At 62.0% G+C, this 16,359-nt stretch overlaps 1 protein-coding gene across 1 annotated transcript in view; it reads left to right on the top strand.

The window, feature by feature from the left end:
* Nucleotides 1–16,359, top strand: part of Ncor2 (nuclear receptor corepressor 2) — an 80,521-nt gene that overhangs the window by 27,066 nt on the left and 37,096 nt on the right. Inside the window, exons 11-16 of the mRNA XM_033762684.1 lie at nucleotides 26–204; nucleotides 1,567–1,621; nucleotides 3,491–3,589; nucleotides 9,364–9,482; nucleotides 10,305–10,477; nucleotides 11,769–11,831. Of these exons, the coding sequence (XP_033618575.1) occupies nucleotides 26–204; nucleotides 1,567–1,621; nucleotides 3,491–3,589; nucleotides 9,364–9,482; nucleotides 10,305–10,477; nucleotides 11,769–11,831 (688 nt within the window). The remainder of the gene's footprint in view (nucleotides 1–25; nucleotides 205–1,566; nucleotides 1,622–3,490; nucleotides 3,590–9,363; nucleotides 9,483–10,304; nucleotides 10,478–11,768; nucleotides 11,832–16,359) is intronic.

Here is a 16,359-nt window from a genome sequence, read left to right as displayed (position 1 = left end):
CGCGCCGCTCCTGCTGTGCCCGCAGAACCTGGAGAAGCAGATGCGGCAGCTGGCTGTCGTCCCGCCCATGCTCTACGATGCTGACCAGCAGCGCATCAAGTTCATCAACATGAACGGGCTCGTGGACGACCCCATGAAGGTGTACAAGGACCGCCAGGTCATGAACGTGTGGAGCGAGCAGGAGAAGGAGACCTTCCGGGAGAAGTGAGTCTGACCCTGCGCTGAGGCCTGGCTGGCCCTCGTGCACTCTCCTTCCCAGTGTCTGTGTCCCCTTTCACAAGCGCACTGGCCGTGCTGGGGTCACACTAGGTAACTGTCCGCCACGTGGTGTCGCACTCTGAGGTGCCGCGGACTCCGTTCAGCCAGTCCCCAGGATGCGGGGGCCGCTGTGTGTCAGTGACAGGGCTGGAGTTGGGGGACATAGGCCGTGTTTTCTGTGTGCCACTCAAGCGCTCTGGCCCTGGGCTCTCCTTTTCCTCCGAGAGTGGCCATTCATCGAGCAGGCCCTCCTTGGACCCGGGGCCGGGCCGTGTCTGTGGGTGGTGCCTTTGTCCCTCTTGCCCCTCACGGCAGCCCAGCCAAGCTGTCCCTGTCCCCTGGGCTGTGAGAGGCTGTCAGGGAGAGGTTAAGAGTGCACACTCACTACGTGCTCCTCTGGCTGGGCAAGGGGCAGAGGCCTGGGCGAGTAGAAGCAGGACTGGGCTCTGAGTGGAGCCTTGGGGTCTCCAGAGCCACTGTTTTGGGGAGACGTGTGTTGTGCTTTGGGATGGAAAAAGACCTTGTCCTCCCAGGAAACTCCACAAGTTGGGTCTGAGTGGACCACACTCAGCTGCGGGGTCCAGAATGTGATGGGGGCTTGGAGGCCCCACGGTCTGCTCTGTTGTCCTTGCCACCTAAAGGCTGGGCTGCCTCCTGGGGTCCCGGGGAAACCAAGGCGTAGTTAGGATGCTGTCCCCTTGTCCCTGATGCTTCCAGGAAGAGACAAGGCCGCCCTGGGCGCCCTGGTGTCTGGCTGGTTGTGGGCAGGCCACTGGCCTCCTGCTGGGCCTCCCAGAGGCAGCATTTGGAGCCCGCGGGCAGGTGCACTCTCGGGGACCCTGGGGTCAGACTGCAGCCCTCCCCACCCTTGTGCCCAGGCTGGCCTTGGCCACATCCCCTCCCCCGCTGACCCTGCTGCTGCCACTCTTGGTGATGTCCTGGCTCTGTTGGATGTTGTGGCCCAGTGCCCTGGGCTCCCATCTGTGCTCACCACCTCCTGCCTTTGGGCACCACGCCCCACTGAACCTCTCAGGGAGGCCCAGGCCCAGCTGGGGAGGAGCCCAGAGCAGGTTTCACGGGGCACCCCCAGAGTCTGTGTGACGTCCGCGTCTTCCTGGAAGCTGTCTCCAGCGGGACAGCGATACCTCAAAGGCCTACAGCTGGTGACTCACACAGAGGAAGCCTCTGCCCTGTCCCGCCCTTCACACCCCCTGGCTTCCTTGAACCCGGGTGGGCGGTGCTTGCCAAGCCAGGCGGCAGACCTGGCAGGTGCCTGGGCGCTCACTGGCCACCCGCCTCCTCCCACAGATTTATGCAGCACCCCAAGAACTTCGGCCTGATTGCCTCGTTCCTGGAGAGAAAGGTGAGTCTCGCGGCTGCCCACTGTCCCACTCTGTCCCTTCAGTGCCTCATCCTTGGCCCTGTTGACGACCTCCTCGTGCCCAGGGTCCCTGTCACTGTCCCTGCCTGTCGTCCCCCTGGGGATGTGCAGGCCCTGTCTGGCCTGGCTGAGCCAGGAGAATCAGGGGTGCCGCGTGGCCGGTGTGCCTGGCTCCCTGCCAGCCCCTCAGAGGTGGCACTAAGCATCCTGGGAAGCTGGGGACAGAATAGGCAGGTATGGAGAACTTCGCTCCGGGTGCAGGGCAGTGGCCTCTGCGGGTTGTCAGCTTGCACAGGCCGTGGCTCACAATACCCTTCAGGCCCGAGCTGGGAGCCACCATCCTTTGGCTCTTACGGTCAGGGACCCACGTGCCCTTAAGAGTGGCCACTCTCTGTGCCTCAAGGCCAGCAGTGGCAGAGATGGCACCGTGGGCCGGAAGTCCCCAACGCTGTGGGTGCAGCAAGACGGAGGCTGCCCTGGGGGTCCCCGTGTGGCCACGCAGGGTGGCTTGGAGGGTGACTGTCATCCCGCCTGCCCTCGATGGGCTGATGGCCTCCGTCTGAGGAGGTGGGCGGGACAGTTCAGGGAGAGCTCTGTGCCTGAAAAACCAGTGTGGCAGGGATACCCTGTAGGTGTGGACGGCTGGCAGACGCCGGTGGGAACTCTGGGGCAGAGGCAGCACGGGTCAGATGGGGATTGAGCAAGGCTGTGGGGGGCACAGTCTTGGGGTATGGAGTGGGCGTCATGGTGACCTCAGCTTAGCTGCCCTGGGAGACTGCTGGCACGTGTCCAGAACGGGGCAGCAGTGGCAGGGACTCTGCCCTGTCGTCATGCAGACGCCCACTGGGCCGGTCAGCACGCGCCATGTGTGGGCTTCTGATTAGAAATTGTTCTACTGGGGCCGGGGAGGTAGCTCAGTGGCACCGCACCTGCCTCAAAAGTGCAAGGTCCTGAGTTTGATCCATGGTACCAAGAAAAAAAATGTTCTACCAGGTGTACAGGTCCGTGTCCATAATCCCAGCACTCTGGGAGGCCAAGGCAGGAAAGATTCTGAGCTTGAGCCCTGGGCAAACTGAACAAGATTCTCAAATAAAACAAAGGCCGGGAATGTAGCTCAGTGTGGAGGCCCCGAGTTCAATTATCTGTACTGTAAAGAAAAAGAAAATATCCTAGGTTGGACTGGCGGCCTTCTGGGAGGACCTGAGTTTGTGGCCCCTTCCGGGAAGATGGCCTACTGGTGGCTCTTTGCTTGGGGCAGCTGGGGTCCAGCGCACCTCTGTTCCCTCTGCAGTGGGGTCCTGGTGTCTCAGGGGCCTCCATGGCGGTGCCCCTCACTGGGCTTCTGTGGACCCTGGGCTGCCGGTGTCCAGATCCAGGGCCGTGTGGTGAAGTTGAGGTAGAGAAAGAAGGAAAGCTTGAGGTGGGACATGGGGACCCAAGTCCCTGGTGCTTGAACCCTGGATGTGGTTGTTGGGGACCCTGGGTGTCAGGGAAGGGAGGTGATACAGAGGAGAGGGCACTGGAGCTGTGTCCAGGGGGCTTGGCGTGTGTGTACCCTGTGCCGCAGGCCCTGTTTTCCGCTTGAGCTGCAATGAGGAAAAGCCAATTTTAGTGCTAACAATAGCAAGAGCGGTGCTATCGACAGCTAAAGCCTCTCAGTGTCTCTCCCGCCTCCCCTCGGTGCCTGCTTTGATCTTTGTGACAGTTCTGGGAGACGGATCTTAACAGACCCATCTTACAGACCCGAAGACCGAGGTGCAGAGAGGTTGGGTCACCGGTGCCAGGTCACTGGCTGGTCCCGGGGGAGCTGGGATTTGAGACCAGGCCTCAGCGCTCTCTCTGTCTCTGCAGACGGTGGCTGAGTGCGTCCTCTACTACTACCTGACCAAGAAGAACGAGAACTACAAGAGCCTGGTGAGGCGGAGCTACCGGCGCCGCGGCAAGAGCCAGGTGAGGGCAGGGTGCGGTGGCTTCTGGTGGGAGGCTGGTCCTACGAGGCCCCGATAGCTGTGGAACAGAGCTGGAAGATTTCTGGACCCCTGGCCCAGGGCTCAGTGGTTGCCATTATGAGGTGGCCGCATTCCTAGAGTGAGGGTTTCCTGGGACAGTGTCAGGGCAGAGGCCCTACAGACTCTAGGTTTTAAACTTTAATAGCTTTGTGTTTATTTTCATGGTTCTTGGAGAGGAAAAAAGTAGGCAGAACTTGGAGGTGCTGCTTTCCAGACGCCAATGCCAGAGTTAGGATGGGGGCAAGGGGAGGCTGAGGACAGGAAGGCAGGTCCGAGCTCTCACAGGCTTAGGCTGGTCCCCTGCCTGTTGTGAATAAAGTTTTATTGGAACACAGCCATAGTCGTAAGTTCTGGTAGGCGTGGCCACGACAGCGTGTGTTTCACCGATGTTGCAACAGGAGCTATGTGGCCCGAGGACCCTAAAATACCCAGGCCCTTTATGGGAATCATTGGCAGGCTTCTGCATCAGAGGAGAAGGAAGTTGGTTTGAAAACATTCTGTGAATGATTGTGAAGGTTTGGGGGTCAGCCATGCTTGCCATTTGCCGACAGACTAAACCAGCCCTGGCTGCACGCTGAGCATCCTGGCGAATTGCCCAGGACCGAGGCCTGCTCCTCGTCCCTGCAGATGCGTGAGGGCGGCCACTTTGGTTTGCGGCTGGGGCTTCCCTGCCGACAGATGCCTGAGGTGGTCCAAGCTTGGTGGCGTGAGCAAGGTGATTCGGAGACTTGGCTGTGGCATTCAGGGATTTTCTACACTGGAGGCGGGGTGGGGGAGCGAGTCGGTGCCAGGCAGTGGCAGAGGTGCATGGAGAGGGGCAGCAGGCCTGGGACTGCAGTGGCCAGAAAGGAGCTGAGGCCTGCCAGGTGTCCATGCCCTGACCGGCCTTCACCTGGGAGGACACCAAGGCGGGCACCCAGCAGGGCCCTGGGGGGGCTGGCTGGCAGCACCGGGAGGGGCTGTGCGTGGGAGGAGGTGGCTGAGCCTTCTGTGCCATGGGAACAGTGACATGGAGGAGAGGACGGAGCCCCTTTGTTCTGCACACACGGGGCCCCTAAGGGTGGCTCTTTACCCCACAGGAAATGGTGTGGAGCCGGCTGCTGTGTCCCTTTGGGGCCTGGGCTGGCGGCAAAGTAGATGCAGCCCCTGCTTGAGCCTGAGGTGGCCAAGGCATCAGGCCAGCCTGGTGCTGCTGCCGGGCCGGAGGATGGAGCTGCACGCTGGAGGGGCCGGTGTTCAGCGCCTCTGCAGCCTCTGGCGGATCAGGGAGGGCAGAGTCCCCGGGCCCCCATCTCTTGCTGTGGACAGACAGGCAGGCCTCAGTTTCCTTTCTGAGTGAAAGGACCTCCTGAAGAAGCCCCACAGGTTCCTGGCCAACAGAGCCCTCTGCGGCACCCCCAGCTGGCCTGGCCTGTCCCACGTCTTACACCACCCAGTCCCTCTTCCCCAGCTCAGGGCCTTACACTGGCGGGGGACACATTCCAACAGCGAAAGTGACTTGATCAAGCATTTGGGTTTCTTTGTTTTTAAGAAAGTTTACCCCAGATTTAGAAATCAGTCACTTTTTACTCTGAACGAGGGTTCCAGAGCATCGTCAGATTGAGCAGAAGGGAGGCAGTTGAGGGCAACTTGGCCGATTGCCCTGACCCTGACGGGCCGTGCTGGATGGAGACCCTGCAGCGGCCCACGTCTGCCTGAAGTGGACACAGCCTCAGGCGGCCACCAGTCCCTTGTGGCCAGGACCCTGGGGTGGGTGTCCAGGGTGCTGACTGCGGGTCCCCTGCTCCTCTTCAACTGACACTCAGCCTGCCCTGCCCTGCTGGCCCCTCCTGGTGGCCTGCTTGGTCCTTATTTTCTGGTGGGGGCAGGGTGGCGTGGCATCCCGGAGGAGCAGCGCTGGCTGCAGCGTGGGTATCTCCAGGCTACCTGGTCTCCGCCCTCGGAGGGCTTGGCCTCCCTGCCCTGGCTCCTTCCTTGCTTGGTGCCCGCCTGGCACTGGCTGCAGGTCAGGTCCGCTGTCTTCCCCAGTGCTTGTGCATTGGGACGGAGGGAGGTGCAGGCCCAGGCATGGGCTTGGGAGCCCAGGCTTTAGGCCATTGGTGTCCCCCTACTCTCGAGGTCCTGTGTGCCAAGGACACCACCCCCATCTGAGCCTGTCCCCCTGTGACCTGGCTGAGGGGCTCCAGGATCGTCCACCTTGGGTGTGCCACGTCCGTGTGGGGCCTGTGGCTGTGACTCCCACAGGAGGGCCTTGAGGCCCCTGCCCGGGGATGGGGCCTCTCCTGCCTTCTCTTTAGCTCCTGCTCTCACAGAGCCGCTGGCCATGTTGGGTGGGGTCTCAGCCCACTGGGGGCCGCTGGAGGCTGAGCTGGTCTGTGGGGCGGGACAGCACCGAGGGTCCTGGCGGTACCCAACGCCTGGCCACACCTTGCCTGGAAGCCAGTGGGGGGCCACCACGCTGTGGGTCCAGGCTGGTGAGGCCCTGGGGTGGGACACAGGGCGCTGGGTGGACAGCAGCAGAGGCCAGGTCACGTAACCTTTGTGTGGGCTGGATGTGGCACAGGGAGCTGACCCCAGGCCTGCCCAGGCTGAGGGCAGTGTGACCCTATCTGTGACGGGGACCCCCAGGCCCCGGGTCACAGGTGGGTGGAGCTTAGCAGGAGTTTCTGGGTCAGGTACACAGGCTGTGACTGGTGGCGGCCCCTGGGGCCACAGCTGCCCGGGGACCTTGGTGGCTCCTGCAGGGGTGTTATTGAGATGGTTCCCGGGGAGCAAGATGAGTGCTGGTGCCCAGTGCCCACAGGGAGATCAGGGTGGCTCTGGGGAGGCGTCGGGCTCCACCTGAGTCACCGATGAGAAGGAACAGTGTTAGAAGAAGAGTAACTGCCCCATCCAAGGACACTGCATGTGCAAAGGCCCTGAAGCCTCTCCCGGGGGCTCAGAGAGGGGGAAAGACCAGCCACGCCTAGGTAGTGGAGACTAGGGATTGTCTTTGGGTTTTAGGAGAGGGTCCCGTTTAGCATCTAAAATGGGCTTTGGGGCCAAGGGTGTCACTCAGCGTAGAGTGAGTACCTAGTGTGTTCCAGGGCCTGGATCCCAGCGCAGCACTGAAGAGAGTAAGTGAAGGGCAGGGGACTGTGTGTCTGGATGGTGCCAGGCCCTGAAGGGATGCAGCTGCAGCTGACGTTGTGATCACTGGCTGTGGCGTTTAGGGATAGCTTTGTCCGCAGTGGCCTTCGAGGTTCCTGCGGGTTCCAGCTGGCACCTGAGCTGTTGCCTGTGTACCTCTGTCTCACAGGTGCCCCCACTATGCCAGCTGAGGTAGCAGCTTCTGTCCCTGGGTCCCCAGGAAGGAGAGATGATGGCATTCAGGGCTGGGCGAGGTGTGAGGAGGGCCGCCAGGGTGGGCTCCATCAAGGAAGACGACCCAGGGGGACTTGTGAGCCGGGGTCCTGGGCTGGGGTAGATGCCGAGAAGGGTGTTTGTTGGATGAGTTAACGAATGGGACCGTATCAGAGTTGTGTGGCTGGGTACTAGAACTCTTATCTCTGCTTTTTTGAGACAGGGTTTCACTGGGTAGCCCAGGCTGGCCTCAAATTCATGGTGATCCTCCTGCCTCAGTCTCTTGAGTGGTAGTACAGGCGCGCAGCCCCACACCCAGCCTGGAATGTTCTTAACCTTTTTTTTTTTTTTTGCTGGTGCTGGGGATGAACCCCAGGCTCTTGCATGCCCAGCAAGTGTCAGCTTGTGACATCTTCAAGGAGCAGCCTGAGGAGCCCAAAGTGTGGGGCTGCAGGGCCACGCCGTGTGGGCAGCCTGCCGGCCACCCAGCAAGTCAGCTGGTGACATCTTCAAGGAGCAGCCTGAGGAGCCCAAAGTGTGGGGCTGCAGGGCCACGCCGTGTGGGCAGCCTGCCGGCCCCCCGCCCCAGCCCAGCCCAGCGTGAGGGTGTCGGGTGGTTCTGGATGTTGGACCTGTTGGGCTCCAGGCCTGGGTGGGATCAGAGCACTGGGCTTTAGGATCTTGCTGAGAAACGTTATGTGCCCTGGGTGGGCCCTGAACCTCTACTTCCAAGTCCTCGTCTGTAGAGCAGAGGGGACACTGGGCTCTAGGATGGGAGCAGCTCAAGCTGAAAGATGGAGTTGGCCTCATCGGGCTTTTGCTGTGCTTGGCGGGCGTCCGTTCTGTTAATGTTGTTTTCCAGAAGCACCATGCCTGGGGGGTGTGCTGAGGGCTGGCTCGCCGTGGATCCTGTGGCTGGGGACTCCTGAATAGCCTGGGCTGGACGCATGGGCCGGAGAGCACAGCTGCTCTCCGGGAGCTCAGGGCACTAGGGTCTCTGTCCTGCTTCTGCTCAGGGCTGGAGGTGCCTAGGCTGCCAGGGCCGAGGTCCTGGGTGCTTTGTGTATAGCAGCTGCCTGGGAGCAGGTGGAAATGCCCTAGGTCTAGGACCTGGCCCAGAGCCCTGGGTGGGAATCTGGGCACCGTTTTTGCAGGACTGGGGACAGATCCCGGGGCTTTGGCACTGAGCCACATCCCCGTCTCCTCCACCCCTTTTATTTTTTATTTTCAGTCAGGCCCCACTAAGTCAGTAAGTTGCCCAAGCTGGTCTATAATTTGAGATCCTCCTGCCTCAGCCTCCTAGAGTGCTGGGATTATAGGTGTGTGACACCATTCCTGCCTTCACACCTCAGGTCTGCACGGTGCTGGTGTAGAGTGAAGTGGGCCAGAGTGAGCCCCTACCTGCTGTTGTAAATGAAGCTTTATTGTCCCCAGCCATGCCCACTTGCCCACTAGCTGCTTTTGCTCAGGCTTTGTGGCCTGGGAGCGGCTGGAGGTCCTTATAGTGGAGCCTCACGGGGAAGGTCGGGGGTGGGGGCTGAAGTCCCGGTTCTCAGATGCCGGCTGGAATAACCTGGGGTGTCAGTGACGCTGCCTGGGCCTTGGGGTGGACGTTCTGGGTGGCAGAGCTTCGTGAGTGGGCAGCCCCAGGCCCTCGGCTCCTGACCTGGGCCTCCCTCCTGTTGTAAGCTTGTGGAGCTTGGGCTGGGTGGGGCAAGGCTGGCTGGCAGTGCCCCATCCTGGCTTACGTGATGCTCGCCTTGTCCCGCCCAAGGTGGATCCCTTGTGCCCCATACGAGCGTTGTGCCACCTACCATCCTGAGTGCTCTAAGAGGTTCTCCTGCATCAGCCTCCTAGTGCCTGGCTGAGGCATTAGCACCTTAAATACCCCTCGGTTTTGGGGGGTGTTTTGTTTTGTTTTTGGTACCAGGGATTGAACTTGGAGCCTTGAAAGGCAGGCAGCAGAACCACTGAGCTAAATCTCCGGCCCTGTTTTGTTTTTATAATAGGGATTGAACCAGGGTCTCCTCACCCCCAGCCCTTTTACATTATTTTTGTTTTATTTTGGAATAGTGTATCGCTAAGGCATTTCCAAACTGCCTACATTTGGTTCACACTTGTGATCCTTCTGCCTCAGCCCCCCAGAGTACTGGGATTATAAGTGTGCACCATGTCTGGCTGAAATACCCATTTCCAAGTTGAAGGAATCCGAGCACAGAGGTTAAGACCCTCCTCTAGGGAGCATGGACAGAACCTGGAGTACAGTACAGGCCCCTCCGCCTCCCTGGCCTTCCCCACCTCCACCCCCAGCGCACGCTGCACCCAGGTGTAGAGACGGAGATGCGCCCGCCTCACCAGCCTCCCCCACTGCAGCAGCAGCAGCCCCCTCCGCCCCCGCGCAGCAGCCAGGAGGAGAAAGAAGAGAAGGACAAGGAGGCTGAGAAGGAGGAGGAGAAGCCGGACGTGGAGAACAGCAAGGAGGAGCTCAGCAAGTAAGGCCACCTCGAGAGGCCACCCCAGGGCGGGGCGGGTGAGGACGATCTCAGGCGCCTGCCAGCCTCCGCCTCCTCCTCCTGTCACCCTTGGGATGTGTGAGACCGACCGCCCCTTTGAGCTCTGCTGCTGAGCTGGTGAATCCCAGAGTGACTTTGGCGCCCTGTCTGCTGCCCCTTCCTCCCCTGCCGCCGCCCTTCCCCCTCCCCCTCAATTCTGGCAGGAGGTGGCTGGAGGCCGAGGCAGGATTGCAGCCAGCAGAGCTGGGGGCGGCCCGCTGGGCGCCAGGTACCTGCCACAGCCAGGAATGTGGCTCTGGGAGCATCTGGCTGCCCTCCCACCCAGGCCCCGCCCGGGCCATGCGTCCTGAGCCGGCTTCCCAGAAGGCTGGGGGCAGATGGAGGTCATGTGCACCTGTGCACCTGGGTCTGGTGTTGCAGTAAGTGGGAGTGTCCCTGGGCCAGGGGTACCCAGGGCAGGGCGTGGCCACTCGCAGAGCTCTCTGGAAGGTGTCCCCTTGGGAAAAGAGCAGCCTTGGGCTTGCTGCCAGCCACACCAGCCACACCCAGTTCCGCTGGGCCCTGGGACAGTACCTAGGAAGTGCTTGGCTCCTCCCTGCAGCAGCCATGGCTCCCGCCTCCCCGATTTGCAGGCTGGTGTCCCAGGCCTCGGGCCGTGCCTGCCCCAGGAACTTGGCCCTCCCTGTGCCTGCAGCGCCCCGTCTGGCCCTCCTCTTGAGCTCCCCTGAGCTGGGAGCGGGTGGAGTCCTGTCCCCTCCTACCTCACCATGGTTCAATGATCTCCAACCCTCCGGCCTTCAGGGAGAAGACGGACGACACCTCCGGGGAGGACAATGATGAGAAGGAAGCCGTGGCCTCCAAGGGCCGCAAAACCGCCAATAGCCAGGGCCGGCGCAAGGGCCGCATCACACGCTCCATGGCCAACGAGGCCAACAATGACGAGGCCGTCACCCCGCAGCAGAGTGCCGAGCTGGGTGAGTGCAGGGACGGGAGGCTGCGGGGGGTGCCAGGGTTCAGGTCCCGCTGTGGGGCCTGGAGGACATTCCTCGCCCTCTCTGCACAACAGGGTCCTCACTGTCTTCTCTGCTGGGGCCTGGGAGGAGGGCAGACTCAGGCTGTGAGCCACCCTGGTGTCCTTCACGTGCTGCTGCACCCTCCCTCTGCCCTCGCTATCTGGATGTGGGCCTCAGTTTCTCCTGCCCCTCCCAAGAGGGCAGAGAATGACCTGAGCTGCAGTTCCCCAGCCCAGCCACAGGGGGCAGCAGTGTGCGGCTGGGGACCTGGGGCTGCCTGGTCTTTCCACTGATTGGGATGGGGGTGGGTGCCATGCAGATGAAGCGCTGCTCCCTCCTGGGGTCTGCCACATGTGCAGCCCCTCTTTGAAGAGTCTTTAGGACCCACTTCCAGATACCTCGAGGTGCACAGAAGCGGCCTCGTGCCCTGAGAGTCACAGCTGTGCTTGGGACCCCGCTGTCTCGTCTGGCGTCCCCCCAGGCCTGTGGTATCTGCGGCCCCTCAGGTGCACCTTTGCCGGGGTGGTGCTTTCCAGGCCCACGGGCTGGGCTGCAGGTGGAAACACACCCGGATTCCCCAGCTGCTGCACTGTCCTGGCACTTTCTGTTCCCAGTGAGCCCCCAGTCCCCCTGGGGTCCTACAGGACCAGCGAGAAAGTCTCTGAGATCAGCTCCCCGCTGCACCTGCCAGCTGTGTGGCCGGGGACTGTCCCCGTCATTTCCTTTGGGCCTTGGCCGGCCCTGCCCGAGCCTCTGCGCTGTCCCTTGCACTGACCCTGTGTCCGCCCCCTCGTGGCCCTGAGGCACCGGAAGTGGGGAGGGGAGGGCTGGGCTCACATTCCGGGTGCTTAGAGGGGGCCCCCTGAAATGCTGCTGCACAGTGTCGTGGCCACCCCTCTGGCCCCTGAAGCAGCTCTGGGCAGCAGGTGGCCGCTCCTGTCCTGGGCGAGTGGGGATGCCTGGGACACACTGGGTGGTCACTGTGGGTGTTCGGCGTGGGGGTCCTCAGGTGCTCCTGTCACCACCTGCCCAGGGCAGCCCCTGCCCCCGAACAGCGAGCTGGGACCCCCGATGCATGGCCCCAGGGGTGCTCCTGCCCTCACTCCCCTCACGGTGTCACTGCCCACCCACGCGGGTCACCTCTGCCCGGCAGAGTGCAGGCTGAGCCAGCTGTCATGGCCAGGACGCTCGGAGATCAGGAGGCAGAATGCGGCCCCTTGGTGCTCCCGCTGACCACCATGTCCCTTTGCAGCTTCTCTGGAGATGAACGAGAGCTCGCGGTGGACGGAGGAGGAGATGGAGACCGCCAAGAGAGGTGAGGCCTTGGGCAGCGTGGTGGTGGCTCTCCGGTGTGGGGCCCTTGGAGCCCTGTGTCCGTCTCGGCACTGTGACCTCGGGTCTGGGCCTCTGCATGGGATGGTGACGCTTTTCCTAGGAGCCCAGGCCAGGCGCAGTGCTTGTGGCAGTCACCACTTGGGTGTCCGTGTGCCGCGGAGGCTGTGGGCATGCACGTGAAACTGGACTCGGGTGTTAGCGACCTGACCTTCGCGGGCTAGGACAGTGGAGCCAGTTGCCCACTGAGAAAGTCCCGAGACTGAGCTTTGGTGTTGTGGGAGCTGGGGTGGTGGTGTCGGGCAGAGGCCACGCTCTGGTTCCTGGTGACCTTGTGACAGGCAGCATGGAGAGGAGGCTGGGGCACCGGGGGCGGGCCAGTGTGGCCACTGTGGTGGACCTGACTCCTGGAAACCGTGGTTTGCTGGCTGTGGCTTCCTGGCCTTGGTGGCATCTGTAGACAGACTGGTGGCCTGGCCGGCAGCCAGTGTGGGGCCTGGTGCTGAGGTTCCAGGCCAGGCCACCTCCTAGCGGTGGTGAGGGTCCCCTCCGCTTGCACCCTGGGGAGACACCTGTCCCCACACAGTACTGTCCCCAGCTCTAAGGCACTCACCGTGATGACATGCACAGGGTCCAGCTGCTGCACTGTCAGGCACAGACAGTATCGAGGCCGTGGCCCGGGACCACCGAGGCAGGTCAGGGCGGCCCCTCCCAGGAGCCTGGCAGGCAAGTCAGGTGTCCTGGAGCAGCAGGCACTTAGCCATCACCTTCCTGCTGCTGCCTGGGTCGAGCGGCTGAGGGGCCTGGAGTCGGATCTGTCCCGGAGGCCTTGAGCTGAGGACCCACAGTGCTCAGTGCGTCTCGGGCCCTGTCCTTCCCTTGGCCTCCTGCGGGCCCTGCCCTTTGTCCCCGCAGAGTGCACCTCTGGGTTCCAGGCCAGGACGAAGTGGCATGCAGCAAGGGCCTGGGTCCTGGGTGACTGTGGAAAGGAGCAGGCCCGGTTTGGGCTTCTGGTTCCGGGGCTCAGGGAAGTGCAAGGGTGCCAGCCGCCCCCAGAGGGCCGCAGGGCCAATTCTCGTGTCCGTGTCCCCGGTGGTCTCTGCAGGAAGCCCAGCCTCTGTCCCATCAGTGAATATGGACACAACTTGGGCTGTGGTCTCGGCTGCTGAAGGTGACACTCGGGGTGTCCAGAGAGCCCCGTGTCGACCACCCCTGTCCCCGCTGCCCAGCTCTGTGCGTTCGTACCCCACAGGAGCAGAGGCCCTTGCCCATTTGCTGGAGCCCTGTCCCTGTGCCCCACTGCCCTGGTGGCTGCTAGAAGCCTCTGCCTCTGTCCCTGCGGTGGCCAGTGCTGCCTTCCGGGCATCTGGGTATGGAGTCATGTGTGGCCCCCACATCCGCCTCTGCTGGCAGTGCCCTCCTGGATCTCCTCGGCCTGATGGCAGCCTGTTTACAGCGTGTGTTGTGTGCACTGCTGCTGTGAACACTCATGTACAATGGCACAGTGATTGTTGTCTTACTGCTGGAGACTGAACCTGGGACCTTTATCCTGAGCTACTTCCCCAGTCCTTTTTAAATTCCAAGACAGGTGTCACTAGGTTGGCCAGGCTGAGCTTGAACTTGTGATCCTCCTGCCTCAGCCTCCCAGAGTGCTGGGATGATAGGCGTGTGGCACCGTGTCCAGCTAACGTGAATTTTGACATGGTTTTACTCATGCAAGATAATTGAAAAATTCAGATGGCCTACAACTAAAGGTATAGGCACATGGCAGTTGGTTACGTGGTTTGTTGTTTGGGATTCTGAGTCAGGGACAGTGGTCCTGCCTCAGCCCCCTACTGTCTTGGGCTCCCTGGTAGCGTGAGGTCTGCCCTGGTCCTCGCACCCTGTCCCTGTTTCCTTGGGAAGGGCAGAAGGGCCGCAGACTGAGTCACTGCCTGGGTGGTGCGTGCCCTGCGGCCTCGAGGTTGGACACGCAGAAGGGGCCGCGCTGAGCTCATGGGCTGCCCACGCGTCGGGAGCCGGGGGTGCTGGAGCCGCACGGTGACATTTGTAATGGTGCCTGAGCTCAGCGCCAGTGTGCTGTGCCGTGAATTACAGCAATCTGGACAATTATCGCACAGGGAGGCTGCCGAGGGCGGGCGGCGTGTTCCGGCGGGGGTGGGAGCAGGTGCGGCCCGAGACTCCTTCCCTGCCGCCCGCCCCCGGGAGCACGCAGTGTGGAGAGGCCCAGCAGCAGCTGTGCCCGGGCAGGTGGCATCGCCGTCCTTCAGCCCAGTGGGGGCCGGGCGCTGCCGTGTATGAAGACTCTTCACCCTCAGTAAGCCTTTATTATTTGCTTTATTTAAAAGAGCAGGGCCAGGGATGCAGCTCAGTGGCTCTGCATCTGCTGGGCAAGCACAAGGTCCTGAGTTCAATCCCCAGTATCCAAAAAAAAAAAAAGAAAGAAAGAAACTGAAGCCCAGAGAGGTTTAGTGAGCTGCCTAAGGTCACACTGTTCTAGGTACAGAGTAGAAATGAAGGTGACGTGAAGATTGAATGAGCTGGAGTGCTGCTCCCCAAGAGGAAAAGAGGCAAAGGCATCACCTGCAGGGAACAGCATATGTACAGGTCCTGTGGCAGGGCAGTGAGGCCTCATCCTGAGAGTAGAGGCGCAAAGGTGGACTTTGGCTGTTGATCTGGGAGGACAGAGAGGGAACGTGAGGGCCACAGGGTCTCCGTTTGTGCAGGGGTCAGGGCTGCTGCCCTGGGCCCACCTTGGACAGGGACGGAGACAGAGCAGGAAGCCGTCTCCCTGGTAACCTGCAGCCGGGGAGCCAGCCGCCTGGGCCGGGTGCCACGTGGTAGGGTGCTGGCAAGTGCTGGCCGGCCCAGGCCCGTTTCCCCTGAGAAGGGTCGGCCCAGCCTGGCTCAGAGTCTTGACCCTCAGAGTGGGAGCCTCCTGCCCCTTAGTGGCCAGGAGCCTGCAGGAGGGCAGGGGACCTGGGGAGCAGAGTGGGGCACAGTGGCTGAGCCCTGGACACTGCTTGTCCTCCCCTGCTGCCCAGTCGGTGGGCAGTGCAGCCCAGCGGTCAGTGTGTGGGGCTGTGGCAGAGACCTGGGCACGGGGCTGCTGAGGCCCGAAGGCTGGATGGTGCTGTGCCTGTGCCCCTGGTGGAGTTGCATCTGGGGACACTGGGGGCCTTGGCTTGGCGTGTTCCACGGGCAGAAAACCCTGAGCTGAGGCTGAGCACGGGCAGGAGTCGTGGGGCAGCCAGGGGGACAGGAAAGGGGCAGTGGGCCGTGTGGGGTGAAGTTCCTGCACAAAACAGTAGGGCCAGCCTGGGCCTGGGCTTCTGCCCCTTTGGCAGCAGAGACCAGGAGGTTTTGTTTGCAAATGAGGCTCTCAAGGAAGCCCCCTTGCTGGAGGCCGTGGTTCAGAGTGCTTGCTCTGGGTCAGGGCTGACTTGGGCCAGCAGGACCGTGCTGAACAGGGCCACAGAGAGCTGCTGGTACGCAGGAGGGAGGAGGGAGCCAGGGCCTTGCAGTTGGGAGATAAAGTCGCCACCCATCCTCTGGCCAGGCTTGTGGTCCCTTTCACTTCCTACTTCCCGAGCCTTAATTCCCAGAACCACATGCTTCCTTAGAAGAGGGCTGGGGAGTCCAGACCACAGCATGTGCTGGCAGCCCTGCTTTCGGGGCACCCACCCCGCTGCTTCACATGCCAGCATGCCCCAGACTCCAACGCTGGAGGTGTCTGAAGTTTTGTTCTCTGCCAAGTGCCCACTGCACACCCAGTACCCATGGGCAGAGGGGTAGGGGCAGCGAACTGTGGATCAGAGTGCTGACTGGGGGAAGCAAGAGCCATGGAGGCAGTAAACCTGGGCATGTCTTTGGTGGTGCCATCCTTCTCTGAGGAGGTGGCACTCAAGCCCAGCCTGTAAGGCAGATATAGGGCTGTGAGAAAGCCAGGTCTGGTGGGAACAACAGGTGCAAATGGCCTGTGGCACCCTTGGGGTTCAGTGTAAGAGGCTGAGGGGCTGCATAAGCCAGGGAGCAGCGCTGGCCCTCGGAGGCCTTGGGGCTCCTTCAGGGGATGCAGGTCCTGGGGAGGTCATGGGAGGCCAGGGATGACACCATATGCTTGGCGTCCTTCATGACTCGCCCAGATCTCCCGGGGGTGTGGGTGTGGGACCCAGGGTTGCATGCCCGCCTGGGACAAAGGCTGGCCTTGGGCTGGGGGTGCGGGGAGCCCCGGAGATGCCTGTTGCCCCCGGGAATGCCAAGAGTTGGAAGGAAGAGCAAGTCAATGAACCTGAGTGTCGGGGAAACTGGCCCTGACCCAGATCCTGCTCCAAAATTCGGCTGGGTTACAGCGCAGCCTCCCAGGAAACACCTGGGATGGGGAACAGGTGCTGGGATGGGGTGGGGAGCAAACCCAGCTTCCTGCTGAGCGCGCAGTCCCGCGCCCCCACGGCTCCCCCGGCAGGCGGCAGGGTGGGTGGAGACTCGGACCAGCGCAGGTGGAGCGGCGG

Source organism: Fukomys damarensis, unplaced genomic scaffold, assembly GCF_012274545.1.
Source record: "Fukomys damarensis isolate Sample0158 unplaced genomic scaffold, DMR_v1.0_HiC HiC_scaffold_12, whole genome shotgun sequence".
Classification (NCBI taxonomy): Eukaryota; Metazoa; Chordata; class Mammalia; order Rodentia; family Bathyergidae; genus Fukomys; species Fukomys damarensis.
Note: the sequence above shows the minus strand (reverse complement) of the source record. Positions and strands in the feature narration are given on the sequence as shown.